We start from the raw sequence: 27,890 nt of genomic DNA, 5'->3' as shown, positions 1-27,890 counted from the left end.
CACACGGAAAGTCAGAGGAAATATGAATATGAGTAGCTTGAACAGCTAAATAACAAGAAAACAGCCCGAGATCGGACAGAGTTTGGGACGGAGCAAACCAAAAGACCCGAGAATGCACAATGGCGACTGGATGACTCGCGATCGTATGACATGGACATATTCGGAACGCATTTTTGAGCGAAAGCAGTTTAGGCGAATAACCTTAGCGAAAGGCCCATTAGGTGCGTCAGTACCCTACGAAAGCCATGCTGGTTGTAAATGTCCAGAGCAGAAGAGCATTTTGTAGAGGGCCCTCAATCAAATATCCACTAAGGCTTCTTTGGCCAAGTGCTGATGTGCGGGATACACTACTAATAGAATCATAGAAAGTCTATCTTGGTAATCACTTGCCGTCACATACTGCCACTTGTATCGATATAATCTACTGTGCGACATCAGACCTATGCTACCGTGATATCGGCCGTGCCACTCCGTGTGCTCTTGACGTAAATTAAAAGAAAGAAAAGCACAGCCCACCGGCGTTTTCCTTCAGAACCTAGGACGACGTCAGCTCTCAATATGTCGTCTGGGTACTCGAAATGTGTGGTTTCATTCCACGTAATTGTGGTAGGGTACGTTGGATTGTACGTAAAGAAATTGGCCAGATGTGTTAACCTTTTGACAGAGCCGGTAGGAGAAAGCCAATCGATGACGAGAGTGCTCTTTTAACCCTCTGAACGCAGGTATTGGAGGCTTATCTGCGGCGGTCGCCCTTGCGAGTCGAGGGCATAGTGTGCTGGTGCTGGAATCAACTTCTCAGGTACGAATTAAATCTGGTATCTTTATGCAGCCAGCTGAATAAACCAGCTTCTCCACGTCGGAGCAGGCGTCGCGTTGCCGCCAACGACGAGACGCTGGTATGAATGTGAGTCTGACTATACAACCGTTTTGATGACACCGAGGGGCTAAAAGAACATCGGCAGTGGAAGGAGTGCTTCGACTTGAGGATTCAGCATGTGTACCGTTGGATGGAATCGAACTCACGCAATGGGATACAGGCGACTTGGTTACTCGAACAGCTGCCAACCCGGTAGGAAAGCAGAATGCGATACATCATGGAGATCTTCAGCTGGCACTTCTGGATCGATGCCGACAACTGGAGAATATCAAAATCAGGCTGGGAGCACGCGTGACAGATGTGGATATCGAAGAAAATGCGGTCCTTCTTGCCACGGGAGAGCGCGTCGTGGGAGATGTGATCGTAGCGGCGGACGGAATCAAGTCTACGCTGAAAGCGAAAGTATGCCCGCCAGAGGCAGCCAAAGCTCAGCCTACTGGCGAAGCCGCGTATCGATTTACCCTTTCTCGAGACCTGCTCGATTCGGACGAAGAATTACGGAAGTTGGTTGAACGATCCTGGGCGACGCGATGGGACGGACCTTCGCGACACGTCGTTGCGTATCCCGTGCGAGATCACCAGCTGCTCAACGTCGTTCTCATCCATCCAGACGACGGACAAGCCGAAGAATCATGGACATCCGTGGCCGAGAAGAGTAACGTAATTTCGGACTTTCAGGGCTGGAATCCAACACTTCGCAAGCTGATCGACCTGGCACCGGCTGCGGTGCCAAATTTCCGCATGTTCTTATATCCCCCGTCACCGGTATGGGTGAAGGGCTCCACGGTTCTACTTGGAGACGCATGTCATGCCATGCTGTGAGTGAACGGTGAACGGTCCCGGTAGACATCAAATGACATGCTAACGTTATCAGCCCGTATTTAGGTCAAGGAGTGGCCCAGTCCGTGGAAGATGCCACGGCCATTGCTACCGTGCTCTCAATGATTGAGAGTCAGGCGCAGCTGCCACTGGCCCTACGTGCATACGAGCAGTCTCGAAAAGAACGCGTGGAGCCGATCCAAGCGGCAACCTACAAGGCAAGGGAGCAACTACATCTTAAAGACAAGGAAGCCCAGGAAGCTCGAGACCGGGAAAGAAAAGCAGCCTCGGAAAGTAATCAAAACAGTGATGTGGTGAAGATGCAGCACTCATTTTGGGTGTGGGATGCTGCAAAAGTGGCGCAGAATGTTCTGTCGGATCTCATTGCGGCATGACGGAATCAAAATCCTGCACAGGAAAGATTTGCAATCAAGCTCCCATTCTGTTACTCTTTCTCTTTAGGTTCATGTTCGCTCGGAATATTCGCTGGATGACATGAGTAAGCAAATGGGGGCTCGGGTCGGCCTGTCATATTGGACGATGCTCGGGTAGATTGTCCGCTTCCTCGTCTTAACCTGTATGACCTCGCTCAGCTACGCCTGATTCTCGAGTATATCCGTTGGTGTCGTCGCGAGCCTTCAGATAATGTCCTTTAGTCTCTCTTTCCCAATGATATCCCAGATGTCACCATGACTTCAAATAATCAATTTATAGATGCTCTTAAACTGTTTCTGGATACTGCCAATTCGCTGGAGCTGGAAAGTCTAGCCCTTCGTCTTAAGCCATATCGAATCCAACCATTGCAAGTTCAAAGACCTGATGGGGCGGTGTCGATACCGATGTTGGTCCTCGATGGACGAGCTCCGACTCAAACAATTGGATTGCCTCCAAGTGATCAAATCCCTCCATCTTTGTGCCTCAATACCAATACAGTGACTCCTCCGGGGGAAGCATATTTCGATTTTGGGATGACGTCTCCAAGCGAAATAGTCGAGCTTGAGCCCGTTCCTCAAGGCCTCTTCGACTTCGCGGATGTCAGTGATCATCTCATGGACTCCAATGTTCTCTTCAGCCAAAATCAGGTAAGCTGCGAAGAGTTGATATTGTGGTCGGGCGGGTTGCGGGTTGCGATAGGCAACAAGAAGCGTATCGCGTAAAGACTGACCGGTACATGAAACAGTCAGGGCTTCCAGATACAATATTGGAAGATCTGAACACAGATGACATCACAGACATTTGGTCATCTCCTACGTACAATTCAAATCCATGTAAGTGTGGTGATAGCCGCCTGCACCAAGCGATCAGGCTCATAGATTAACAGTAGCGACACTACCAACGCCACCCCAGTCAGACTTCGACGCAAAAGAGAACAACAGTAGCTTCGATGTACTTCAATTTGAGCCAGGAATGGAACATCGGAATTCTCCACACAGCACAGTACAAGTTGAATGCGACCTCAGTCAATATGATGAGGACTTCAAGCCAATTTCCTCGCTCGTGTGGGCAAAAAACCTTCCTCGGCGCATTGCGGCGCTTAGTGCGCAGAGTGGGACATCCGCTGCTTCAAGGAGCAATTCACACAAAGCAGCTCTTATGTTTCGTTGTTGCATTAGGAAGGACTACTTTGATTTCCTCACGACCAATGTCTCGGCCTGGATCAAAGACGGTCTTTGGATGCCGTCCACGTCCACCGGTCTCCACCGAAACAACTCGAGCTATCAATTTCTTGAGAACATCTACTCTTGCGTCTCTCAACTGGACACTCGCATCGAATATGATCAAATTAGAAAGCGAATTGCACTTGTTCTTTTACATACCCAATATCTGGCAAGCTATCGAGATTGGAAGTCCCAAGAAGAGAGCAAACGCCGATGTCTCATGGGCGTCGGGCGGGGGGATCGGACACTCATGATCGACAGCATCCTGGAGCAGACGACTCCCAATTGGAAACAGCTCGATACGAAGAAAAGAGCTCAGTTGCGAGCCCTGTTTCACGAGCGGAAACGATACGGGAAGCGGTGGTCGGTGTTCCAATCCGAGCTGGGTCCTAGTATTTTGCTGCTTTGCTCTCCACAGCTGGCAAATATGGTGTAAGACTTCTTTTACCTAACACGATACGGCACGATAAACTAAGGCTTTACCAGGAGCAATACCAAAGTTACGATGGCTGTTCTCAAGGGGATTTCGCGGTCCATCAAATCATGTGATTACATCATGAGTGCCTTGAAGATAATGGACTCTCTGGCACAAAGTCTCATTGAAAACGATGGGTATCATGATCATGAAGGGGATCAGATTCTACAGCAGTTCAAGGCCGTGAGAGCTAGAATGCCAAAGGCAGAGGCCGAAGAATTCGATTGACCCTGTTATATACATAGCATACTCTATTTAGATGCTATCGAGTGGAATACGAAAAACCTACAACCCTCAAGCTCGTGTGTCCCTCTGGTCTAATTGAATTTGCGAGCTAAGTAGAGATGAAGAAAAGAGAAAAGCCGAATATTGAACGGAGGTCAAAGAGACTACGCTCTAGAAGGGCTAAGCTGATCATCGGTTGAGATTGAAAGAAAGTATGTACATTCATACAGAGCCAATCCTTGCATCAATAATTTATTCTGTCTTCGCGAGAAGGTCCTTGACCTCCGAGAACGCCTTGAGAACCTCCGCTTTCTTTCCTGTCTCCTCCCAGGACTTCAGGGTCTCCTCGCCCAGAAGACCCTCATTCACGGCCGTCATGATATCCGCCCCGGGGGCGAACGGCAGCAGCACCTTTGTCGGCGCGACCTTCAGCTTCATGACCAGTTCCAGACTGTCACTCAGCTGCGCATTGGCCCGACTGCCGCCCTGGGTACCGTAGCTGATAATGGCAACGGGCTTGCCGGGCCATTCGTTGTACAGGTAGTCGATAGCATTCTTGGTGGCCCCCGACAGACCGTAGTTGTACTCGGGAATGACGAAGACGTATCCCTGATACGAGGCGATGGTGTTACTCCACTTGATCGAGTGCTCCTTGGTGAACTGCTTCAGGGCAGGCACCATGGCCGGCATGACGGGCTCGTCGTAGATGGGGAGATTGAAGTCGGCGATAGCAATGGGCTCAACCTCGAGGTCATCGGTCGGTCGGGTCTGAAGGATCTCACCGACCCATTTGGCGACGTCCTTGCCCACGGCGGGGGTTCGGGTGCTGGCCCGGATGAGAGCGATCCTGGCCATGTTTGCGTGTGGGAAGGCTCTGAAGTGAAGCGCAGAAAGGAATGAAGAAGAATCTGGTTGGATTGCGAATCGGCTAAGCCTGGACTGGATTCAATGATCTTATCTGACAGGATGATCGATCAGATGTGGGAGGGCGCAGTAGTAATTAAGTCTACGACGAGCTGACCTGCATCAACCTGGAAATTAAATAAACGCCACTGGAATGCAGAAGGCCATTTGTCAGGGCTTCCTAATCAAATGTGACCGCGAGGGGATTGCGTTATACACGATAGAAACTTTCCATTCTACTGGCAATCCCTGCGGACTGGGCTGTGAAGGTGGTGTGTGATACGATATCCCGGACGTTCCAGGCACGTCACCAAGACATCCTGCCATCCACAACCCCCCTGATTGGTTAGAATGAATAAAGAACGGCGGTAGGTCCATCCCAGGTCACGGCAAAGGGACGGCAGGACGACTCGAGACTCCGAATGTCCGGATGGATTCACCCTGTGGGATCCGATTGGCGTTTTCTGGCGCTAATGGAGCCTTGACCCCGGACCCTGCCATTTCGTGGCAACTAAAACCATTGGATGCACAGGGCGGCGCGGTCCAGAATTCTATAGGCTCGCCGCTCGCGATTTATACGATTCACGCTGGCTTGAAGGTTGCGATGCTCCACACTACGTACACCGGAGTAGTACCGTAAAACTACCGAGGTTGACATTCTCTGCTGCTGGATGGGAAATACCCCCACGGGAGCTGGCCAGAAGGTAAAACAATAGCCGAGCTACGGCTTACCCCTTTGCCTTCGTGAGCCTGAGTTATCGTGGCAGATGAACTGGGAATGTTATGGCGAGGCCGACTCGAATACAGCACCTTCAGCTGGTCCGATTGGGATTTGAAATCCTCGGGCAGCTGAAGGTCCCTCATATAAACTTTCTCCAGTTTAAAAATGTGGTTTTCCCGGTCGTCCAATTACACAATTCCTTGCTGGGTTTAATGTGCGCCGGCTGGGGTTGAGTGCTACACAACATGTTGAGCAATCTGCTGAGCGAGTTTCCGGGTCAGCTGAGCACTGTCCTGGTTCTGAATCTTGTCCTGCCAATCGCAGTAATTACTCTTATTCGCCCATTTGCTCAGAAACTCTTGTTCCAGTTTCGGCTGCGAAGCCTCCCGTTAATCAATGACCCCGGCCTGTTTCAGTCGGGTAACCAGTCAAAACAGACCTTTCTATGGAACGCACAGGGGTTGCTAGACGAAGGTTTTACCAAGGTACGGAGTGAATATGATTCACTCTCTCCTGCAGTCGCATTGACGTTTTTTACAATTATGTAGGCAAGCAAAGCGTTCCGTGTTGAGACCGACAACGCTGAAGTGCTGGTACTGTCACCCAAGTATGCCGATGAGATCCGTAAGGATGATCGATTCAGCTTCACTCATTTGCTCCATAAGGTAAGTCGCTGCGCGGAGAGTAACTGAACAAAGCGAAGTTGACGGGTGACAGGACTTCCTGGGACATATCCCGGCCTTTATCAATTTCAACCCGAGTAAGGGGTTGAATGACATGGCGAATGATGTGATTCAGGCGAAGGTCACCCCGTCGCTGGGTGAGAATGCGCTTTCAATCTTGCTATATCTCGCGCCTAGGCTAATCTTTTGATAGGATTGGTCACCGAGGATCTGTCAGAGGAAGGGACCTTGACATTCAAGGACCAGTGGACGGATAACCCAGGTCGGTTCATTTGACCTCGTCTAGTGATAGATATGCCCGCTAAGTGGTTCTAGAATGGCATCAAATTCATTTGAAGACCACGCTTCTTGAGATCGTTGCACGCCTCTCATCTCGAGTGTTTCTGGGACCGGATATTTGCCGGAACCCTGCCTGGCTCCGAATCACCATCGACTACACAATCAATGTCTTTTTCGGCGTCATGGCCCTCAAGAAATGGCCCGTATTTATTCGCCCATTGATCTGGCGTTTTGTGCCCGAGGTCAGCAAAGTCCGCTCGCAGATTGAGGAAGCCGTTCGAATCATCCGACCGGTGGTTGACAAGCGAATGGCCGAGCATGCGGCCGGATCCGAGAAGACATACAACGACGCCATCCAATGGGCCATTGAGCTTTCCAAGGGGAGACCCTACGATCCCGCGCTGCTGCAACTGGGGTTTTCTTTGGCAGCCATCCATACGACCACGGATCTTCTAAGCCAGGTCATCTATGATCTCTGCGCGCATCCGGAATACATAGAGCCGATGCGTGAAGAAATCCGAACAGTGCTCAAGGAAGAAGGAATGACGAAGCCTGGGCTCTTCAAATTGAAACTCATGGACAGTGTAATAAAAGAAACCCAGCGCTTTAAACCGGGCGCAATGCGTACGTTTTCCATGCCTTTCATTTGTCTCGTCAAATCCCAGCACGCGGTACTGATGAGCCCATAGTCCTGATGCGTCGTCTGCTGCTGGAAGACGTCACTCTCTCCGACGGAACCTTCCTCCCAAAGGGCGTCCAGATCGGCATTCCAATCCAAATGCATTTTGACGAGTCATCCTACACAGAGCCCGAGAAATTTGACGGCTACCGATTCGTAAAAATGGCGGATGATCCTAAGAAAGAGAAATTCCGCCATCTGGTTTCGACCAGCCCTGACCATCTCGGGTTCGGCCACGGCAAGCATGCTTGTCCTGGACGATTCTTTGCGGCGAATGAGATCAAAATTGCTCTTGTTCATATTCTGATGAAGTATGACTTTAAATTACCCGAGGGAACCACGCCCGCGGTGATGAAAATGGGGTGGGTATTAAGCTCGGATTCGAACGTTCAACTGTTGGTGAGAAGGAGACAAGTCTCGGAGGATGTTCTTCTTTAGATAGCGCGAAGCTGGACTTCTGTTTTCTCGTATGGTGGGGGGGAGTGCTCATTCTGTTTCCGTATCTCACTGCATTCTTGTTGGCAAGATCTGAGACCAAAGCCATTACGCAATCAACCAATGATTTCCCAGACTCTTCAATTGATGTATCCAGCCAGCTTGCAATGCCGCGCCCGATGGCGATTTCTCTCTCAGACCCCAGGCCATTCGCATGACTTCATTCGCAGTTTGTACGTACCCCCAAGGCATTGCACTCCATAACTGGTCCAAGCGTTCTAGTGCCCACTGTCTATGGGCATGATTGTTAGTCTCTGCACCGGCAATGAAAGTCGGCCAAGCCGTAGCTTTGAAAAGGGGGTCTTCAGCATCCAAGAAAGACAGGTGGTGAATGATATTCTCAACTAGGCGCTCTATATCGAACCCCAGCAAATCAAGGTCCCCAACACTCCGACAAATATAGATTCGAACCGCATCTTGATGGGCGGAAGCCGTGTGCATACGGCGTACCATTCGATGGGTGTAAATACTATCGATCGATAGTGCCCAGGAGTTTATATCGAAGGAGTCAATGCTTGCGAGAAGAGACAAAGCCTCTTCCACAAGCGAACTGTACTGATCGGTCCCTTTGGTAAGACTAGCGAATAATTTGTTTGCTAGTTCACAGGCTCTAAATAGGATATCAAGAAGCGTTGTTGGAAAAGATAAATAGCTATTAGGTTCACCTCGTCTCAGAGTTGCTAGAATCCCAGCATTGAACTCCGGGGGGTCTGGTAGAGGGTCAAAGTGGGTTAGTGTCGAGCCGAGGACATAATACCTAGTTTATAAACCCATTAGTTCAACCCAAGAGCTCTTTCTAAAGTGTGAAGGGAACCGTACGTCAAGCAATCCGATGTGATTCGGTCGCGCATCAGGGCTAGGGGAGAAGATTGGTCGCCCTGGACTAGATTCAAGCAGCCTAGAAGTCGAAGCGCGCCTTGAAGATGCACTCTCCACTCGTTTTTGCCGGACACGAGAAGCTCAAAATTGACAAAAAGGAGCACAACGGTCACGACAAGGTCAGTGTTTATGGTTTGAATGTTTTGCAATGCAAAGCGCAGCAGGTTGATGGCATTGTGCTTTGCCGACAGAGCATCCACAATGGCACGATCGGTGTTAATCGAAGAAAGACGAGGTTGCTCTAGAGAGCCTTGAATTGAGGCTTGCAATTGTGACTGTCTTTGGCTGACATGACAAACTCGTCTGTTTATACTCGCGATGTGCACAGCTGCGTTAGCGACTAGGATATGCCGCAAGATAGGCATTTCCCCAGTCAACGGAATCAGGCCGCGAAATGGATTCTCATTTACGGTATCGGACACTACCAGATCTCGGGATAGGTGATCCGCAACTGAATAGACGTAAGTAAGTAGTGGAGGCGACAAGAATTCATCGAGTGGCGTACAGTGAATTAAATAACGTCTGCAAGAACTGTCCACGTCCTGAAACAATGGATCGGTGAGGCACATCTGCAACGATGCTCCCGAAGCTCCATACCCGCGTGAGATGCTATTGGAAGTCATCTCCCCTCCTAAGCCATTACTCAAGGTGTCCTTTTGACCTGAACTGGCTGGAACGATGACCGGCGCTGCATAAGACTTGCCCATCATTTTGCCCCGACTGGCTACCCCCTTGTTCCAGAGGAAAAGCTTTCCGTACCCGAGGCATTGTTCCCCTGCGATCGAACATTTCTGACACGATGGATAAGAACGGTCGCATTTGAGTCGGTTTCTCCGGCAGTTATGGCAGGCTTTCCATACGGACGGGGTTGGCATTGGATATGCCTAGCACAAGTGATGTGCATAGATAGAGAAAGGCGGAGGTTAGAGACTACGGAGGGGTTGAAACGCAGCATTCTTTGCGGTGACAGGAAACCTGAACATTAGTTTGCGCGCTATCAGAGCGAAGGGTCGAGAACGTGGAGAAGAGAAAAGACGTGAACCCTGCGAATGCAAATCATGCGTCTTGGCTGCCTCGTCGGGTTTAACGCGCTGGAGCCCGAGTGGAGCCACGCGAAAAGTGGCGTCGATCCAAGATTCAACAATGAGCGAGCAAGTACCAGCATGTCAGTCCATTCGCTCAATTTTATATCATCGCGAGAGCCTAATAGTATGTCTTTGGTTGGCGGTGGATCAAGAAAAGCAGAAAATGCAATCAAGTGTCTGTGAATCCCCACTACGGTTTTTCGCGCTTAAATTGTGCGCCGTTGTGCCCAAGTATCTGGACTGCCAGAGTACTGTATATATTCAAATGTCTTTAACTTGCTTTCCTGATTGACGCCTCTTAGCGTCCTATGACCATCTTCTCAAGTCAAGCGGGAGCTTCTCCATGGACCCCGATGATAAGAGGGAACGGACTATAGCCAGTCAAACTGAAGCGGACAGACAGTATCCAGGAGATGCAGCCAATCTAGAGCAGCTGGGGCGAGAGAGACCAGCAATTTTCACGAACCGATGGGTTGAATTGGGGTTTTGCTTCTCGCTGTTGGCTTCGATGATGTTAGCAGTAAGGAAATCGCTCGAGCATTTCTGGCTCCAGGGGACTAACACCGCATAGGAGTATTTCATCAGCGGGTTTAATTCTATCCTGCCCGTCCTGGCAACGGAGTTAAACATCCCTACAGAATCAAAGACATGGCCGGCCAGCGTGTTCTCCCTGGTCACCGGGGCCTTTCTCCTACCGTTCGCTCGCCTCGCCGACATGTTCGGTGCCCACCTGGTCTTCAATTTCGGGATTCTATGGTTCATGATCTGGTCGCTTGTTGCTGGATGGAGCCAAAACTATATGATGTTGATATTCTGTCGTGCCCTGCAAGGACTGGGGCCTGCCGCCTACTTGCCCGCCGGTATTATGCTGCTGGGAACAATCTACCGCCCTGGCCCGCGGAAGAATATGGTCTTCAGTCTGTATGGAGCATTCTCTCCGATCGGATTCTACTCAGGGATCTGCGTCAGTGGCGTGAGTGGGCATTACCTCACCTGGCAGTGGTATTTTTGGATAGGGGCCATCATGCTGTTGATCATCTTCGTGGTATCGACGCTCTCTTTACCACCCATCAAACTGTCGGAACATAGCAAGATGGACTGGTGGGGATGTCTCACGATCGTGCCAGGAATTCTTCTGGCGGTGTACTCGGTGACCGATAGTTCCCATGCGCCCAACGGTTGGAAAAGCCCTTATATCATTGTTACCTTCATCCTAGGGATCGCTCTGCTCGGTGGCGCATATTATGTCGAAGGCTGGGTGGCCCCAGTCCCCCTTTTGCCGTTTGACTTGTTTAAAGTCAAGTCGATGACTCCGCTTTTCGTGTCATTACTCTTCACCTATGGCATCTTCGGGATCTACTTATTCTACGCTAGCTTCTAGTAAGTTGGGCTGAATGACTGCCTTTGGAATGGCGGCAATCTAACTAACTTGGACTCTAGCATCGAAACCATTCTGGGAGAGAATCCCCTGACTACGGCCGTCTGGTTCGCTCCAATGGCCGCTGGGGGTCTCATTCTGGCCACTACGAGCGGCTTCACCTTGCATCTCTTGCCAGGAAAGCTTCTGATGATGATCGGGACGGCCGGGAACTTGGTATGCGTGCTACTGTTCGCCATGATTCCGGACAACCCCAGCTACTGGGCATATATCTTCCCTGCTATGATCGGCGCTACCGTCGGAGTCGACATCACCTACAGCGTCAGCAACGTTTTCATCACCACCAACTTGCCCAAGCACCGACAGGGGGTTGCGGGGGCCGTAATCAACAGCATTGTCTTCGTGGGTATCAGTTTTTTCCTGGGAGTGACTGATCTCGCGGTCGCTCAGACTGAGTATCTTGGTCTGAAGGGGAGCTATAAGGTTGCGTTTTGGTTCGGAGTTGCGTGTGCTGGCGTCGCTTTCATCTTGCTCATGTTTGTCAAGGTTGGGAAGGCCGGGGGTGATTTAACGGTTGAAGAAAGGGAACAACTGCAAGAGTCGACGGGAGATGCCGAGAGAGGTATATTGCGAGAGTAGACTATCATAGAGTTTCAAGGGCAAAGGCTCCACAAAAAATGACATTCTGTACCGAATTGGTCACTTAGCGAAAGAAGATCTTGGGCAATATATCAGGAACATGTTAATAGTTCACCCGCATAGATAGTGCGCTTAATAACGTTTTATTCGCCTAGCGAGGGGCAAATGGGATGTAGGGTTAGGGGAATGATTATGTTTACTGCTTAATTGCCTTGAAGAGTTGTTGTAATTAGAGTCACGCTATAGTTCATGCCGAGTCTTGTCGTTTCTGGACTGAGTATTTGCTGAGTCTGAACATACTCCGAATCAACCCAATGCTAATGGAGTATCCGGTTGCACTAGACCATCTGGCTGTCGCACAGTGACGATGGAATCCCCATTGAGTCGCAGGTAAAGCGCAGATAGCAATGACGTCATTCGAGCCCGAACCAGAAGGGCAGTTGAGCCGAGGGACTTTCTCAGGCATTCATCAGGCATAAATCAGGCATGCATTGTCTCGTTGCTTGTTCAATTTGTTTTTTTCGAAATTTAAAATTGCTTGATTTATTTATTTATTTTGGACAAAAAAGGAAGGCCTGCTTGAGTATACTTTTAATCCAGAAAAATGATCAAAACATTAAAAAAGAATTATCTAAGGTCTATCAGGCTTTATCATCTGCTCGATAGCAGCTCTCTCACCACTATGCTCCACCATCGCCCTGAAAATTCCATCTTCCTTCTCTAACAACACCGACGGACTATCGAATTCGGCCACTGTCCCCTGATCGAGCACCAGTATACGGTCAAAGTCAGCGATGGTCGACAGCCGATGCGCGATAACGAGCAACGTGCAGTCACGGATATCCTGTCTGATCGATCGCTGGATACGCGCGTCCGATTCCATATCTACCGATGCGGTCGCTTCGTCCATGATCAAGATTTTGGGCCGCGATACGATAGCGCGCGCCAAGCAAAGGAGTTGTCGTTGGCCTTGCGAAAGATTGCGGCCGCCTTCGGCGATAGACGACGATAGAGAAAAGATATCGTTGGAGGTTCCGGATGAGCTATCGCTTTCTTCGACGACGATCTTCTCGAGTGCTTCACGCAACTCGCTATCATCGTATTGACTGAAGGGATCCAGCACCTCGCGAACCGTCCCAGCAAAAACAACAGGATCCTGCGGGATAATACCGATCCTGGAGCGGACGTCGTGCAATCGAATGGTGCCCAAGTCTACTCCGTCAACCCGAACTGAACCGGACTGGGGTTCGAGGAAACGCAGTAGAGCCAAAGCTAAAGAGGATTTGCCAGCCCCCGTTCGACCGACGATTCCGATGCGCTCGCCTTGGTTGACCGAGAAGTTGAGTCCTTTGAGAACTGGCGGAAGATCTGGACTATAGCTAACGTGTAGATCCGTAACTTCGACTTCGCCTTTGGTAGGCCACGCGGCGGGTATCAGAGCTCCGTCCGCAGACTCTTGTTCCAGTTGTGTGTATTCGAAAACGCGCTCGGCGGCGTTGAAATCGAGCTCCAATTGTGCATACTCCGCCAGCAACCACGAGATATTTTGTGACATTTCCAGAGCAAAGCTTAGCGCAAAGCCCGCCATCGGGGCGTTCAGATTGCGAATTGCGACAAACGTGACGGCGACCGCGGCAACGAACTGAGAGCCAGATTAGTATTTGTCTAGGATTAGGGGGGTGAAAAGACGTACACAGGCGCCCACCATACTGAGCCAGAAGGATCTCCACGACGCGAAAAGCCACCGGTGCCACAAAGCTTGACAATGGTCATCAATCAGATCATAAATCCGACCGACGTAGTCAGCTTCTCTCCCATATGCCCGAATGGTGGCAAGTCCCGTAAGCAAAGCACCGACTTGTTCGAATATAGGCGATCGTGCGGTACTTTCAAGTCTTTTGGATTCCCGAGCACCAGTGATGTAAAGGTAGGCTACACCCCAGGATGCAAGCAGGGAGAGAACGCCAACGCCCATAACTGCCGGGGAGCTCACGACGGCGGCGATAATAGCACCCAGTACCAGGACACAGCTATGAAGCAGGTATGACAGATTTGACGCCAGACTCGAGTCCACGACGCCAAAGTCGGCGGTGAATCGATTCAAAATACGGCCCACCGGGGTGGTGTCTAGGAAGTGTAAGGGCGCCCGGAGAATGGCATTAGTGAACTGTTCAAAAAGTGCCTTGGACGCTCGAATGGATCCCTGGAAGACTAACAGGGAGCGAAGAATCTCCAGGAACAAAGATGAAAGCGATAGTGCCACATAGATGCCGAGGTAGAAAGCCAATTTGGAGTCAACGTGCAAACCGGAGATCGCCACAGAGTCTGCACTTGCCACGCGGTTCAATGGCTCATTGACAGTTAGCACAGGAGAGACCGGGGTATCGTCGTAGGCCCTGGTCCAAACAGACATCCAGTAAGGAACGGCTAGGTTGTCGACCAAGGTTAGAAGACAGAAAAGGATGATCAGGACCCAGTGGAAGTAACCACCACAGGCATGGATATACGTTTTGAAAACTTGGGACTTCACCGCGCCAGTCTCGCGTTTCTCTTCCTCGTAGTATTTATCGGGCGCTGCATTCCCATGGGATGGATCCTCCTGGCCAGTCAGGCGGCGAGTCAGGCCTGTGGCACTCGAGGTAGAAAAGCGACGTTTACCGTGAGAAATCTCAATAGATTTCCTTCGGTGTGAAGTGTTGGAATTTTCATTTTGGTGTAACTGCTCTGAGACAGGGTCTAACAGACTGGCGCTGAACGAAGTGTCCGCGGTCAAATCCTCAGGGGTGCCTGCACTCAACATTCGCCCATCGCCCAGGACAATACAGTATGCCGTGGCTCCTCGACACAGTTGGTCATGATGAGTAGCCAAGATCCTCGTTCTGCCGTCACAAAGGGGCCCCGTCAGTGCCTTCTCATAGAGGTGGCGACCGACGTGCGAGTCGACGGCGCTAAAGATATCATCGAGCACTAGGATTTGGGCGCGACTGTAAAGGGCTCGGGCAAAAGCCAGTCGCCATTTCTGACCTCCACTGAGATTAACACCGTTTGCACCGATATCCGTTCGGTCGCCCTCGGCGAAAGTCTTGATATCGGGGTTGAGCCCGCACGCGCTGAGCACCTCGTAGTAACGACTGGCGTTCCACGGGAGGCCGAAGAGGATGGCGTCTCGAATCGTCGAATTTTCGATCCAGGGATCTTGAGATACATAGGCCATGCGCCCCTCGGTGATCCACGTCTCGGGAGAATCGGGGTCGCTGAGAGGGTCAATATTGGGGACGGTCACGCTGCCGGTGACCACCTCAGCTTCGCCGATGATTGAATGCAACAAAAGTGTCTTTCCGGCACCGCTGCGGCCTGAGATCACCGTGAGCTTTCCAGTCGGCAGGTCACAGTCGACATCGGTTAAATGGAATCGAGTGAGCTCTTCTTGGGATTCGTCGGACGGCCAAGTAACGGTAGCCTGTCGGAAACAAATCTTGTCTCCAGATTGTCGATCATCCTGGCGCTCTTCCAGGTTCAAAAAGCGATCGATTCGGCGCGCACTCACATTGGCATCCAAGAGATCGGTTACCATCTCGGGCAGAATAGCCAGTGTAGACTCCATGCTCTCAAAGATTGCCATGGCCGTGAAGGCAATGGAGGCCGAGATAGTGTTGTTTAGATAGACAAAGACGGCCAACGAGATGATACTCATGCAAATGGGCCCGAAGGACCAGATGGCTACCAAGGCGAGATCCAGCCTGTAGACCGACAGTTGAAGGTCCAGTTCTTTTTGGCGCAATTTCATGATTTTCCCGTGCCAGTCATTCTCCAGCGCATCGAACTTGATTTGACGGATGCCTCGGACCGCCTCGTTCAAGACCGACGACTTGCGATCGCGATGCTCCATTAGCGCCTCTTCACTGGCACTGTATCGCTTGGTGAGAAGGTAATACACGGGAGTCAGCAGGACGGGTATGCCGCAGCCTAACACTGTGGGCTTCCATCCCATGATCTTCGTCAGGAAGATGAGCGAAATGATAAGATCAAGCGTACAGTCCAAGGCCAAGTGGTTGTACGACGCGAAGTCGGAGATGTTATCGACGTCGACTCCCAGGAGGTTGAGGATAGAGTGCTTGGTTCGGGGGGGCGCATCCTCATCCTCGTCCTCCGAATCGCTTGCGTCGACGTCGTCGGCGGCCTCGAGAGAGTCGTCCTTCTTGTCCTTGGCAGACGCCGCAATATCTTTCAAACGCATTGCCTTGCTCGTAATGACGGCAAAGAGCTGCTCCCGGATGGGCACGGCCAGATGCATGTCCACAATCCAGTCGATGAGGGAGGTAAACCAAGAGGACAGCATCAAGACGCCCCCGAGCCCGGCGGCCGTCAGCCATAGCCGCGTCTGATTGTCGGCCCCGGCGTCGCGTTTCTCGAATTCCCGCAGGAGCGTGAAGAGAGCCAGCTGCGGCAGGAACCGGCATGTCGCGGAGAGAAGCTGGACAATCACCTGGAAGATCAAGGTGGGCCAGTAGATGGCGAGACATCGTTTCCACAGCGTGCCGATGGAGCTGACGGCGGCAAACCGTTCCGCCAGCGTTCGCGCGCGCACCCAGTCGGCCACGACGGGCATGTCCTCGGCGTTGAGGCGTCCATTCTTGACGGCCACAGCCAGGGTCGAGCGCGCCCAGTCGTAGCTGTACCGGCTGAGAAACGAAACAGCGTCGCGCCGGTCCACCTCTTTGCCATTGCGATACGTCGTGGGTCCTCGGGGGATGGACAGGTTTGTGATGGTGAGGATGGCGGCGGCGAGAACCTGAACCGCAACGGTCGCAACGTCGCGACTCACGGCCATGCGCACCTCCGTGTCATGCCAGGCCACCGCTTTGAGGCCGCCAACTGTGACGCCCAAGGCCAGGGATGCCCCGGCACTGAAGCAGCCGAGCGCGTATCGGTCTTGAGATCGGGGGCGCGTGATGAGGACCAATTCCTGGCCAAGAAGAAGGATCTGCGCGTATCAATTAGCGTCATAGATAGAGAGTAGATCGGTCGCCCTACCCAGGTCGCCAGCTGCAGGATTGTCGCGATCCGCGACGAGGCGCCGGTAGCATCATCGCGACAAAGGGGTAGAAACGCGGCTAGAGCGCCGACGGCTGCCGCGACCGCTAGCACGACGCGTTGGACGAGGGATTCGGGCGATTTCCCCGAAGCCTGATTTTTATCGTCGTCAGAAGAATCGTCTAGTAGACGATATTGGTGTGCGTAGGATCGCTGGATCAACTGGAAGACATGAGGGACGGACAGGGCGGCCGTCCAAGCCAGAGATACGACCGAGAGGCGGACGGGGAGATCGGCGAACATCGTTGAGGAGCGCTTGGCGACGTGGATCAGCCCTGCTGCCTCCTGGATCGCCCGTTCTTTTTGAAGGACCTCAAGGGACCGCCCTGACTCTTCCTGAGTCACGGTGACTCAGGAATTGTGCTGCCTCGTCGGGCACCTTTTTGGGGACGTCCCTGTCGATCGGTCGCCACTTTCACTCCGCGGCCAACGAGAACCAATGGATCAGAAAATCAATACGAGGATGACTGCTGTAACTGCTGTCAGTCTGTCATCTCGTCGCAATTCTCAGCCTCCCCAACGGCGATCCCCGAGGTAGATCATCAACTGTGATAGCTTTCTCGACCGGGCGCGTTTTCAATGCCCTTGGACTGCGTTGCGCGAGTAGAAAACAGCCAGATGTGTCATTTCAAATCTTCTGGCTTCGCCTCGTTGATTTGAACATGCCCCAAGCAATACGCCGTTAGCGATCGTTGGTAGAGGCAAGAGAATGTAAATAAACAGGGAGTCGATATGATCCAGTGCTTTATCTGGGCACTGAGCAAAAGGCCGAGAAGGCTCGGCCAAAACATTCGACCCTCTGACATATTTTCAACTTGTATGGACGCTTTGAAAAATCGCCCTAGAGCAGAATGACATTGTCGTGATATCGTTCTAACTATGATAAACACTATATCTCTGGTGATCATAGGAAATAAACTCCCAAGGCTAGTCCATGCCCCTAGGTGTCTGTCCATCATATCTAAGCGCCTATCGCACTACAGGCCCACACAAACGTAGTATCCCACCCAGCCAAGTTCACTTGATGCATTAGATCGAGCCTCCGGCGATGTAACTCTACCAGGTCAGTCAAGGGTCCTCTATTCCACTAACCTCTAGCTACATTAGCCAGATACTAGCTATACCGTGAGTTTACAGCCTTTACATACGATACCAGCAGGCGTAATTTACCCCCCGAGTGACTTCCCAGCGTCGACTTCAGGTTGTGGCAAGTTGCTACTAGCACCAGCACAGTACATCAACAGTGAACTCCAATCTACGACTATCTCCAAATCGTCAATTCAGCACTCCTGCACATCAATCTATCAAGCTATGTGTCCGGACAAGTACAAAATCCTTTACGAACTTCTTCCTCGCGAGTTATGGGCTCTAGCACTTACTTTTGTGAGTCACAGTCTTGCCAGTTCATCGCGACACGCAGTCAGTACTAACCTTCAATGTCATCAACTTCAAAGCTTCGCTGGGATTCTTGGTCCAGCCTGCTGTCGTTGAATCTGGCCTGCCGTGATTTCTACCATCTCGTATCACCCGTCCTATTTAGGACTATCCACGTCCGCTTCCCTCATGATAACCGCAGTCCGGAATGGAGAACTTCACTTCCTTTTCCTCCCACCCCTATAGCTCACCTAGTAGGGATGTTTAGAAGATACAGGGAGGTAACTACGAAACTATCTTCTCTTCTTGAGGGGACTATAGGTGTGGGAATATTTCCCTACGTTCGCATCCTTATCCTCTCATACGGAACGTCCTACGACAAGCATGCCTACGACGAGTTAGTCAACAGGCTGCTGGAGAATTTGCCCAATATCAATATCATCAGGTGCGAAACATTCTATTAATTGTCATTCGAGCTAATCCCTAAAGTTAATACGGCTAGATGGCGTAGCATCTCTTTCCCTCCGCGGCTATTCAAGATTCTTAATGATAGACCGCCAGCTCGCTTCTTTTTCGAAGGCGCGCCAGAAAAGCTCGTTAGCCATGACCTACTAATGGGCGCACCTTATATCAGATCGCTTGACATTACTTATACGTGTATACTAACTGATCACACCGATGTGAACCGAGAACTGGGAAAAGTCATTCTTTCTCTTCCCAACTTGGAGCGGCTGATACTCAAGCATCATGCCAACCCTTACGTTAGAGGCTATCGGCCAATGCCAGTTCTTCTTTTACCCTCCGGCAGCACGCTACCTGCTCTTCGATTTCTCGCTTTTACGAATTTTGATTTTGATTCCAAGCAGGCTGCCGCATGGGCACAGTATCTCCGACATCGGAACTTACGGCATCTAAGCCTGGACGGCACGACCGATTATCTGAGTTGATCCACGCGCTCTCCTCTGGCTGTCTCTCGCACTTAGAATCACTTCTGATACGAGTTTTCGATGGACTCACCCTTATCAAACCTTGGTTGGTTTTGATTTTGGATAGATTCCTACAGGAATTCATCAAGCTGCAAGCCTGCACGTTATGTGATATCCCCAAGGAGGTCCTGCACTCTGTGGTTCGCCATCAAGGGGATCACCTGCGTCAACTTCGCTTTTCAACAAGTCACATGGAGACTTTCAGACGTCTCGGCCGTGCTGAAATGGATGGCTTATTCTCACCCGAAGAGATAGAAGCTTTATCCGCCGAGCTCCCATTAATCGAAAGACTAGGGATTGATCTTATGATGGGGGAGAAGATGGTTAGCCAAGTTAGCCTACAGTAATATACCGAGAGAATCAGAACTTTCACAGATCAAAAAGTGCTAATTTGTCTAACCAAAACAAAGCCTGAAGATTCCCTCCGAGCTATAGCGCGTCTATCGGGCCTCAAAATACTTGGAGTTAAACGTACCTGCACATTCTACCCTACGCCCCGTTAGGGACTGGACGACCTGGCTCAACGCATCTGTAGCAGAGGAGGCGTTTCGGTATGTTGACACGATGAAGCAAGAGGTCCCATTGAAACAGCTTGATATCCAGCGAGCGCAAATTAAGCCGACCCTCAATTTCTACCCCACGGTGATGCCACTAGACTTCTGGTGTATCTATTCATGCTGGCGGGAGACTGGGGCATCGAATCAAGTGCATGTAGTTCGCCTGCCGTCCAAGGTAGGAGGTCTTGCTCCCCTGACTGTACAAGATTTGTATGAGCAAACCCTGGACTCGGCAGGGCTGGGGGATTCGGAGATGGCAGGCTTTGACCCGGGGATTTATTGAATTTTTTTTTTGTTGTCTTTTCTTTTTATGGTAATCAATGCTTTTGACTCCTTTGAATAGTGTTTTCCAGAGTATTTATGGTTCCTGTTGAATTGTTTGTGCGTAGCAAATAATCGCCAAGTTGCACGCTTCGTATTCTGCAGCAAGTACGGAGCAGCTGAAGCACTAATAGTGGAGTTCGCAGAGAGTTGTTGGCGTTTGGATGCCTGAGGCAATCTGCCGTTGGAACAAATGGGACCCCAAACCCGTGAGTGATGAATGGTCTGAGGGTGACCCGTGGTGCTGGCTTAAGTCCGGCGACACGGGAGCCTTTGTAACGAAGTGGGTGATTGTCCATCCGAACTTGAGTGTCAGCCAAGCGATTGGGAACACGGTGGATGCGCTCTTATGGACAGTGTCCAGGGCGTATGTTGGAGCAAATGTGATCCCAAAACTTCAGAGCCAGTCACTGAGCAATAGAACAAGGGCGACCCATGGTGCTGACTCAAGTCGGATGATATCGGTGCCTTTGGTAACGATGCCGATGAATGCTCAGCGGTCTCCAGTGCCAACTAGTTAGCTGGAATAAAGGAGGGTGCTCGGTAAATACTCAGTTATCCCTCCTGAGCCTGTCCGATAATAAAACCTCTAACGCTAGCGCCAAACCCCATGGGCTGCGGCATGATTTATATCAAACCACCTAGGACTTTGTGAAATTCGTTCCGGTTTTATGCGCAGTGGATTGCTGCTATAACTACATTCTCCTTCAATAATGAGCAGTTGGCTATACTTTATACAAATATGTCGAACATGGTCCACATTTTGGAAGCAGTTACAGTATCTTTATCTGATGTAGCTTCTGTAGGCGTTCTACAGGGACCAGGTGCACCGTAGTAGTCAAAAGATGAAATCAATGAGCGGATGCCTTGATCAATACTAAATTGATTGATTGCCTATATAAAAGGGGTCTTGGAGGAGATGCTTCGCTTCTTGCCTCAGACATCCAAACGCCTACAATACCGGTCGTGGGGAGTAAAGCAATCGAGAGGGTAGGCTCATATTCGTTTCATATACGTAAAAGATCATTTTCAAAGAATGCTTGCATATTGAGGACGAGCCAAGTTAGTCCGTGTGTTGATTTTCCTGGCTTCTTAGGGCCCTCTCCAGAACATCTGACTCGTGTCATTTAGCACTAACAACTCTTTAAACTTTGCACCTTCACATGCCCTGCCTTGACATCATGGACCGTTCAGCATTCAGACCGTTAAAAGATATTTCCGACATTCATGGCGCTTGGCAGACACCATGTGGGGGCTCGCCTAGAGGCAGCATATCGTGGTGAAGAGTGTGGAGGAAATGCTTGGTTAGTGCGCTGCACTACCTTGTTTCTAGTGCGTGCAATCAGCAACGAGCCCAATCATGAGCCTACCATGGACCAAGACTGGTTCCCCAGGCCCCGAGCAAAGAAATTTGAGGGACTTTCGGTCGGGGAATGAGAATTTTCACTCTCCACGCGGTCGGCACGATGGTTCATGACGTCATGAGAGCCACCCCCGGACTGTGTCGATCGGAGTCCCTCGAGGCGTCAAAATAGAGAGGCACATAGTCCGTGGAGGTTCTGTTGACATTTAGTCCGAGAGCGACATCAGATCGAGTAGGAGGGTGTCATTGACTTTCCGTAACGATGGTTGAATCGGTTCACCTGCCAGCGCCCTACGTACAGCGCACTCCAGACTTCGTACGGCCGTCGGCGACTCTCCGGATCGTCCCTCCTTCGGTGGAGAAGGGCACTGGTCGGAGTCGAGAATGGGCAGATTCATGGCCAGATTGTTGCCGACGGGTTCCACCCGACGCTGTCATCGTGAATAATGGGAATCCGGGGCAGCAAACTGCAAGTGACCCGAAGCGACCGAGTCAATGGCTCGCTTACCGAACGATTGGTGCTCAGAACGGTACTGTTGACGAGGAAACGAAGAAATCGGGGTGCTCGCTGGTGGATATACAACCATGGAAAAAAGAAAAGTTGGCCATGAGGCGCTCCACAACGAGGTCATCGCCAGAAAAGACTATGACCGATCCGCGGTTGGGTCGACGAACAAGGCGAGTATAAGAAGACCAGCGAGCGCAGGATTCTTCCCTACCGCATTGCAAAGGTCCATCATCCTCGATTCTCCGGATTTCTGCTACGATGCGACCCTCTTCCCACCTGGCGACCCTGGGTGTGCTCGCCACGTCCACCCTGGGACAGGCGCAACCCAGCTGGCCCTTGGGCAATGGCTTCCAGCTCAACTGGCAGGGCAACGCGTCACAACTCGCCTTTGATCGGAACAACCAGACGATTCTGACCACCGTCCCGGGTCAACCGTTCCTCAGTGCGAGCGCAGGCAAGGACAACATTGTCGATGCGAACGGCAACTTCAAAATCTCCAACGTGGACCGCAACCGCTGTCAGGGTCAGAACGTGACCCGGGTCTCGCACGTCTCTCACGACAAGGGCTTGCACAGCCAAGCCGTCTCGATGAAGGGATTCTTGCTTGACTGCGGTAACGGAACCGTGAGCTATGCGATCGACTTTTATGTTCCGAGGCATCTTCCGGATCGTATTGCCTTTGACCTGACCGTGGATTCGGAGCGAGAGGCTGCAGCACCTATCGAAAGAATCTACCTGACCCTCGGATCCGATGCATCGGAAGACTTTTATGGTCTCGGTGCCCAGGGCTCCTTTGCTTCCATGAAGAACCAGACCGTCCCTATCTTCTCTCGCGAACAAGGAGTCGGACGAGGTGACGAGCCCGTCACGTCCATTGAGAATGCCCAGAGCTTCTTCAGCGGAGGTAACCAATTCACGACCTATACCGCCATCCCTCAGTATATCAGTACTTTTGGTCGCGTGTTCTACCTGGGAGAGGAGGACACGGCCTATGCTACCTTCGACTTCCGCAAGCCCGCCGCCGTGACTGTTCGCTACGACGCCCGGACGGTCAGCGGTCACTTTATGCAAGCCAAGAGCATGCTGGCGGCAATCACGATGCTGACGGACTACGTTGGTCGCATGCCTGCCTTGCCCGAGTGGGTGGATCACGGTGCCATTCTGGGTATTCAGGGTGGCCAGGACAAAGTCAAGAAGATCGTCAACCAAGGCCTCGAGCAGGACTGCCCGGTGGCTGGAGTGTGGCTTCAAGACTGGTATAAGCGCCCTTGCGAAGCCCTTTGAGATAAGATGCTAACCCGTGCCAGGTCCGGAACCCACCTTCAAGAAGCCCCCTATGGCAAGGTCAACATCTCCCGCCTGTGGTGGAACTGGGAGTCCGACTCCGCGCTGTATCCCAACTGGACCGAGTTCGTCCAGAGTCTGCGCGAGGAGCACAACGTGCGAACGCTGCACTATATCAACCCCTTCCTCGCCAACGTGAGCTTGAAGGGTGATGGATATCGTCGCAACCTGTTCCTTGAAGCGTCTCGAGGCGGCTACATGGTGCAAAATGCCACCACCAACTCCACCTCGATCATCTCCAGCGGAAAGGGAATCGATGCCGGAATTTTGGATCTCACAAACGAGCACGCTCGCGCTTGGTTTGCCGACGTCCTCCGCACGCAAGTCTGGAATGCTAACGTCTCCGGTTGCATGTGGGACTTTGGAGAGTATACCCCTATCTCAGCCGACACGAAGCTCGAGAACGTTTCGTCGGACGCTTTCTTCTACCACAACCAATACCCCCGCGACTGGGCTATCTTCCAGCGCTCGGTGGCCCAGAAAATGCCCCTTGCTTCGGAAATGGTGACGTTCCACCGCTCTGCGTCCCTCGGAGCAAACCGACACATGAACCTCTTCTGGGTGGGAGATCAGACCACCGTGTGGTCGACCAACGACGGCATCAAGTCGGCGGTCACCATCATGGGCCAGATGGGAATGTCCGGTTACGCTCACAGTCATTCCGACATTGGCGGCTACACCACTGCCTTTGCGCCGCCGACCAGCAACAGCTCCTCCGGGGCCATCGCGCGCTCGGCTGAGCTGCTCGGACGTTGGGGCGAGCTGGCCGCGGTTTCTAGCGCTGTCTTCCGCTCGCACGAGGGCAACGTGCCCGAAGTGAACGCTCAGTTCTACACCAACTCCACGACCTACTCGTACTATGCGTACAACGCCCGCTTGTTCCGTAGTCTGGGCCCCTATCGCCGCCGCGTGTTGGACACCGACAGCAAGGTCCGAGGATGGCCTTTGCTGCGTATGCCCGTGCTTTACCACTCGGACGATCGCCGGGCACGTGAAATCAGCTACCAGAGTTTCTATCTCGGATCGGACCTCTACGTGGCGCCTGTCCTCGATGCCGGACGCAAGTCGGTGGAAGTGTACCTCCCGGGAACCGACCCCAAGCGAACCTACACTCACGTCTGGTCGGGCCAGACGTATCGCGCCGGACAGACTGTCCAAGTGGCTGCCCCGTATGGAAAGCCCGCGGTGTTTATTGTCAACCATGCGAAGAGCCCCGAGTTGGACGTCTTCCTGGACTTCGTTCGGAAAGAGAACGGCACGGCGATTCACATCTAAGCTAGAATTCTCCTGGACAAATAGCCCATTTACGACCGAGAGAATTCCTTTCAGCTTTGATTCAAAACACCTATAGACAATAGCAAAACTAGTTAGCAATGTATCATGAGCCATGATCAAATCGATGTCCGTGGATTTTCCTGTTTAATCATTCCATTCACAATGTAATAGTTAGTCTTCCTTCCTGCCACAAAGTTAAGGCCAAATCAGCGCATTCAAATAGTGGGCCTTTCATCTTGGCCGTGGGAAAGATTCTTGGTCGATTAACGAAACTATCTTGGATAATTCGAGACCACAAAGACGAGCAATTCAACTACGGAGTAACTCCCACGCCTTGGTAACTACCGACTTGATGGCTGGATTAATCTGTCTGTCGTAATTTATTTTTTTATTTTTATTTTTATTTTTTTTCCTTCTCGAGGCATGTTTCTACTCACCCACACGCAGAAAAGCCCTCAATGGCCGTGTCTAAGCTGAGTAGTTCACGCGGGAGATGGAACCCACAACCCGCGATGGTCCGACAGCACGGTGCATTGGTTGGCACATCTCATATCCACATTTACAACGACAATTTGGAATCTCAATGAACTTGAACTTGACTTGAGTGACTTATGCCCTTGACGCTCAGGGGTCTTCTGCCCTGTTTTTCAGCAAGGCACTACCGGGTACTAGTGGACCTGGCGGGAAAGTCTTCACGGTGGAGACAGCGATGATCCCAATGTAGGAGATCGTCGGGAGTTCCTGCAGTTGCAGCATGCCCATTTCGATCCTTGGCCAATAAAAATTTCTCGATACCACTCAGAGGGTCTGTGGGCTCGGTATTCGGGCGAGATCTGCTAACTGGAAATAGAAAATCCCAAATTCTACCAAGATCAACCCTCATCGATCGACCATCATTGCAATCTTTGTTCGGTCTCTGAACTGACTCGATGATATCGGCCCGTGGTTATTGACAAATTGTTGATTCGATCTACTCCGTGATGTGTAGTTTGATTGCGCTCGATCTGCAGGTCCATCACATCAATCGCTGGTTGTTGAACGGGGGATGCTCGGGTTGGTTTTGCCCTGTGGCCAGGAGAAGAGTTTCCAATGTAGATCTAGACGGGGACTCAACGTCAACTGCTGACCCAACCATGGTTCGAGGGCAATAGGCGGAGGCAGATGGTTCGCTATATAAGGGCTCCTAGCCCTCGACGAAGTTCCCAGACTGAATCATCACATACCAGCCCTCAGTCCAGCAGATCGTATCACCACCACGCCATTCATAATGTTGTTCAAGAACCTCCTTCTCGCTTCTTCTTTGGCGCTTTCGGCCGCTGCCAGCTCTTACAACAGCACCTCTGCCGCCGCTGCGATCCAGCAGCGTTTCCATGAGCTCGACCTCGGCTACAAGTACACAACCACTCTCATCGGTCACGTTGCCGCGAAGACCGAGTCTGTCACTGCCGATGTAAGTGTCAATAATTTTTGTTTAAAAAGAACCATCATTAACGAACTTGTTCAATAGGACGTCGTCTCCACGTACAACCAGACCGCTCACGCCGAAGACAACAACCTGAATATGAAGCAGCCCACCGCTGCCTTCCCCGATGCCATCCAGCTTGTTCTCTGCGAGACTTTCCACACGGTAGGCTTCTCTTGGGGGTGCCCATACGGCCAGGAACAACGAGATCCGATCTAACAACTATCCAGCTCACTCTGAACGGCATCGAGCTGAACAACGCTTTCACCGACAACGCGGATCTTTTCAATAAGGACCAGCGAAACACTCTGCAGGAGGCGTTCACCAAGGTCAACGACGAGACGGGCGTAAGTTATGCCCACTGACGCACTCAGCCATAATCAATCCCTGGCGTGGTATATATCATGACTAACATTACGATTTGAAACAGAGTTTCTTCATCCACGTCGCCAAGGTCGCCCTGCCTGAATGTCTGGCTTCCCTGAAAGCCGACATCTCTGGTGTTTACAAGTCCCTGAGCATGGTCGTCCGTGCTTTGGACCCCGCCGACACTTCCTCGTAAATGTGGAGCTCCGGAAGGACCTAGGGATGGTATGTGTCGAAAGAATTAGGTGAGGCAAGGGAGTGAGATGATTAGCGGACGTCTGTACAGATCACTGCAATTGCATTCCCGTGTACACTTCTAAAGATGAGCCTTATCATAGAGTCCTGATAATTGTTGAATGGGCCCACTCACCTCGATTGTAGTTCAACATGACGGTATCTTCCTGTTGATTGTTGAAGGAAGAAGGAAGGAGGCAAAACGATACCCATCATCGCCCCTAGTCCCGATTAGGTCTAGAGTTGCTGAACTGTTGTTGTTGGCTGCCTAAGGTTGTAAAGTCGCTGCCCAAGGTCCTACCTAACATGACAGACTGTATTTATCATCCCTGGTAGTCCTGGGAGTCTTTCTCTTTTTTTTTTTTTTTTCTTTTTTTTTTATCTCCTCACATCCCCAGATCTAACAGATCGATTATCTAACGTGGAGACAAAATCAGCATGCATTTTCCCCACTTTGAAACAGCCCTCCAGCGGCACATTGACGACATCTCCATAATGAACCTCGACGCGTCCATACAGGCTCTGGTGGAGCTGGTGCCTGGTCTAACCACCTCGATCTCCCCGCAAGGGAGACGACTAGTCAGTCATCCTAACTACGAGGGTCTGGGCGATCTCGATACCATTGGGGGTTTCTACCTATCCGCTGCGGAACGCTGCACCACCGAACACGCCTCATTCGACACTCGGCTTGCGCACCTGTCACTAGAGCAAAATATCTATGATCTCTACTGTAGCAGTGAAGATGCTCTTCGAGATGGCGTCAAGGCAGGCATGGTCACTCGTCACCGGCCAGAGAACATGCAAGGCTGTCTTTGCTGCCAAGGACATCCCCCTTCCGTGATCCTGGCACGGTTTCATGAAGGAAACGCCTTGTTCTTCGAAGAGGAGGAGTACAAAAGAGTCTGGGGTGACGAATATTCCATTGGAACTCGGAGAGGGGTAGACCATACGTGGCTCATGGCTTCGAAAGCGCAAGCGGAAGCAGCCAAGCAGCGTCAGGGTGAAAGTCGGGCTGAATCTCTGCTGTAGTTTGACTACTATTACAGGCCTTATGATCGATGAGTTGGGTAACGGTCGCATATTGAGGAGGGAATTTCTTGGTTCCTCTGTCTAGATGAATACCTACTCACGATGGACCTGTATTTGGTGTATTGCCAATGCTTTTTCCTTCGCTTTCCGCCACCTTGGTGGGTTACTACGTATCTTAAAAC

The 27,890-nt window shown here is 51.4% G+C and overlaps 10 protein-coding genes across 10 annotated transcripts; 7 read left to right on the top strand and 3 right to left on the bottom strand.

The window, feature by feature from the left end:
- Positions 1-112: 112 nt before the first annotated feature.
- Positions 113-4,057, top strand: KD926_000103 (FAD-dependent oxidoreductase; the record flags this gene model as incomplete). The annotated part of the gene is made up of 10 exons (XM_053104025.1): positions 113-221; positions 723-799; positions 847-904; positions 963-1,695; positions 1,752-2,064; positions 2,159-2,195; positions 2,411-2,778; positions 2,877-2,964; positions 3,018-3,786; positions 3,841-4,057. 10 exons carry the CDS (start codon positions 113-115, stop codon positions 4,055-4,057), a joined length of 2,769 nt encoding a protein of 922 aa, XP_052952668.1.
- A 249-nt stretch (positions 4,058-4,306) lies between these two features.
- Positions 4,307-4,909, bottom strand: KD926_000102 (NADPH-dependent FMN reductase; the record flags this gene model as incomplete). The annotated part of the gene is made up of 1 exon (XM_053104024.1): positions 4,307-4,909. The coding sequence occupies one exon, from the start codon at positions 4,907-4,909 to the stop codon at positions 4,307-4,309; it is 603 nt and encodes a 200-aa protein (XP_052952667.1).
- Positions 4,910-5,923: 1,014 nt separating this feature from the next.
- Positions 5,924-7,757, top strand: KD926_000101 (cytochrome P450; the record flags this gene model as incomplete). Its single annotated transcript, XM_053104023.1, has 6 exons — positions 5,924-6,163; positions 6,227-6,343; positions 6,396-6,498; positions 6,555-6,623; positions 6,677-7,264; positions 7,330-7,757. The coding sequence occupies 6 exons, from the start codon at positions 5,924-5,926 to the stop codon at positions 7,755-7,757; spliced, it is 1,545 nt and encodes a 514-aa protein (XP_052952666.1).
- Positions 7,758-7,862: 105 nt separating this feature from the next.
- KD926_000100 (uncharacterized protein) lies at positions 7,863-9,403 on the bottom strand (the record flags this gene model as incomplete). The annotated part of the gene is made up of 3 exons (XM_053104022.1): positions 7,863-8,571; positions 8,634-9,144; positions 9,199-9,403. 3 exons carry the CDS (start codon positions 9,401-9,403, stop codon positions 7,863-7,865), a joined length of 1,425 nt encoding a protein of 474 aa, XP_052952665.1.
- A 339-nt stretch (positions 9,404-9,742) lies between these two features.
- On the top strand, positions 9,743-11,795 carry KD926_000099 (putative transporter; the record flags this gene model as incomplete). The annotated part of the gene is made up of 4 exons (XM_053104021.1): positions 9,743-9,902; positions 10,081-10,298; positions 10,350-11,158; positions 11,219-11,795. The coding sequence occupies 4 exons, from the start codon at positions 9,743-9,745 to the stop codon at positions 11,793-11,795; spliced, it is 1,764 nt and encodes a 587-aa protein (XP_052952664.1).
- A 631-nt stretch (positions 11,796-12,426) lies between these two features.
- Positions 12,427-17,132, bottom strand: KD926_000098 (putative ABC transporter; the record flags this gene model as incomplete). Its single annotated transcript, XM_053104020.1, has 3 exons — positions 12,427-13,437; positions 13,489-16,779; positions 16,830-17,132. 3 exons carry the CDS (start codon positions 17,130-17,132, stop codon positions 12,427-12,429), a joined length of 4,605 nt encoding a protein of 1,534 aa, XP_052952663.1.
- Positions 17,133-19,137: 2,005 nt separating this feature from the next.
- Positions 19,138-20,089, top strand: KD926_000097 (uncharacterized protein; the record flags this gene model as incomplete). Its single annotated transcript, XM_053104019.1, has 2 exons — positions 19,138-19,572; positions 19,685-20,089. 2 exons carry the CDS (start codon positions 19,138-19,140, stop codon positions 20,087-20,089), a joined length of 840 nt encoding a protein of 279 aa, XP_052952662.1.
- Positions 20,090-22,256: 2,167 nt separating this feature from the next.
- Positions 22,257-24,617, top strand: KD926_000096 (putative alpha-glucosidase; the record flags this gene model as incomplete). Its single annotated transcript, XM_053104018.1, has 2 exons — positions 22,257-23,254; positions 23,306-24,617. The coding sequence occupies 2 exons, from the start codon at positions 22,257-22,259 to the stop codon at positions 24,615-24,617; spliced, it is 2,310 nt and encodes a 769-aa protein (XP_052952661.1).
- A 1,267-nt stretch (positions 24,618-25,884) lies between these two features.
- KD926_000095 (uncharacterized protein) lies at positions 25,885-26,641 on the top strand (the record flags this gene model as incomplete). Its single annotated transcript, XM_053104017.1, has 4 exons — positions 25,885-26,067; positions 26,125-26,244; positions 26,310-26,426; positions 26,510-26,641. 4 exons carry the CDS (start codon positions 25,885-25,887, stop codon positions 26,639-26,641), a joined length of 552 nt encoding a protein of 183 aa, XP_052952660.1.
- Positions 26,642-27,174: 533 nt separating this feature from the next.
- On the top strand, positions 27,175-27,708 carry KD926_000094 (uncharacterized protein; the record flags this gene model as incomplete). Its single annotated transcript, XM_053104016.1, has 1 exon — positions 27,175-27,708. One exon carries the CDS (start codon positions 27,175-27,177, stop codon positions 27,706-27,708), a length of 534 nt encoding a protein of 177 aa, XP_052952659.1.
- Between the last annotated feature and the right edge of the window lie 182 nt (positions 27,709-27,890).

This window comes from Aspergillus affinis, assembly GCF_023601865.1.
Source record: "Aspergillus affinis strain CMG 70 chromosome Unknown NODE_102_length_131176_cov_92_109673, whole genome shotgun sequence".
In the NCBI taxonomy this organism is placed as follows: domain Eukaryota; kingdom Fungi; phylum Ascomycota; class Eurotiomycetes; order Eurotiales; family Aspergillaceae; genus Aspergillus; species Aspergillus affinis.
This window is presented reverse-complemented; position numbering and strand designations above follow the sequence as displayed.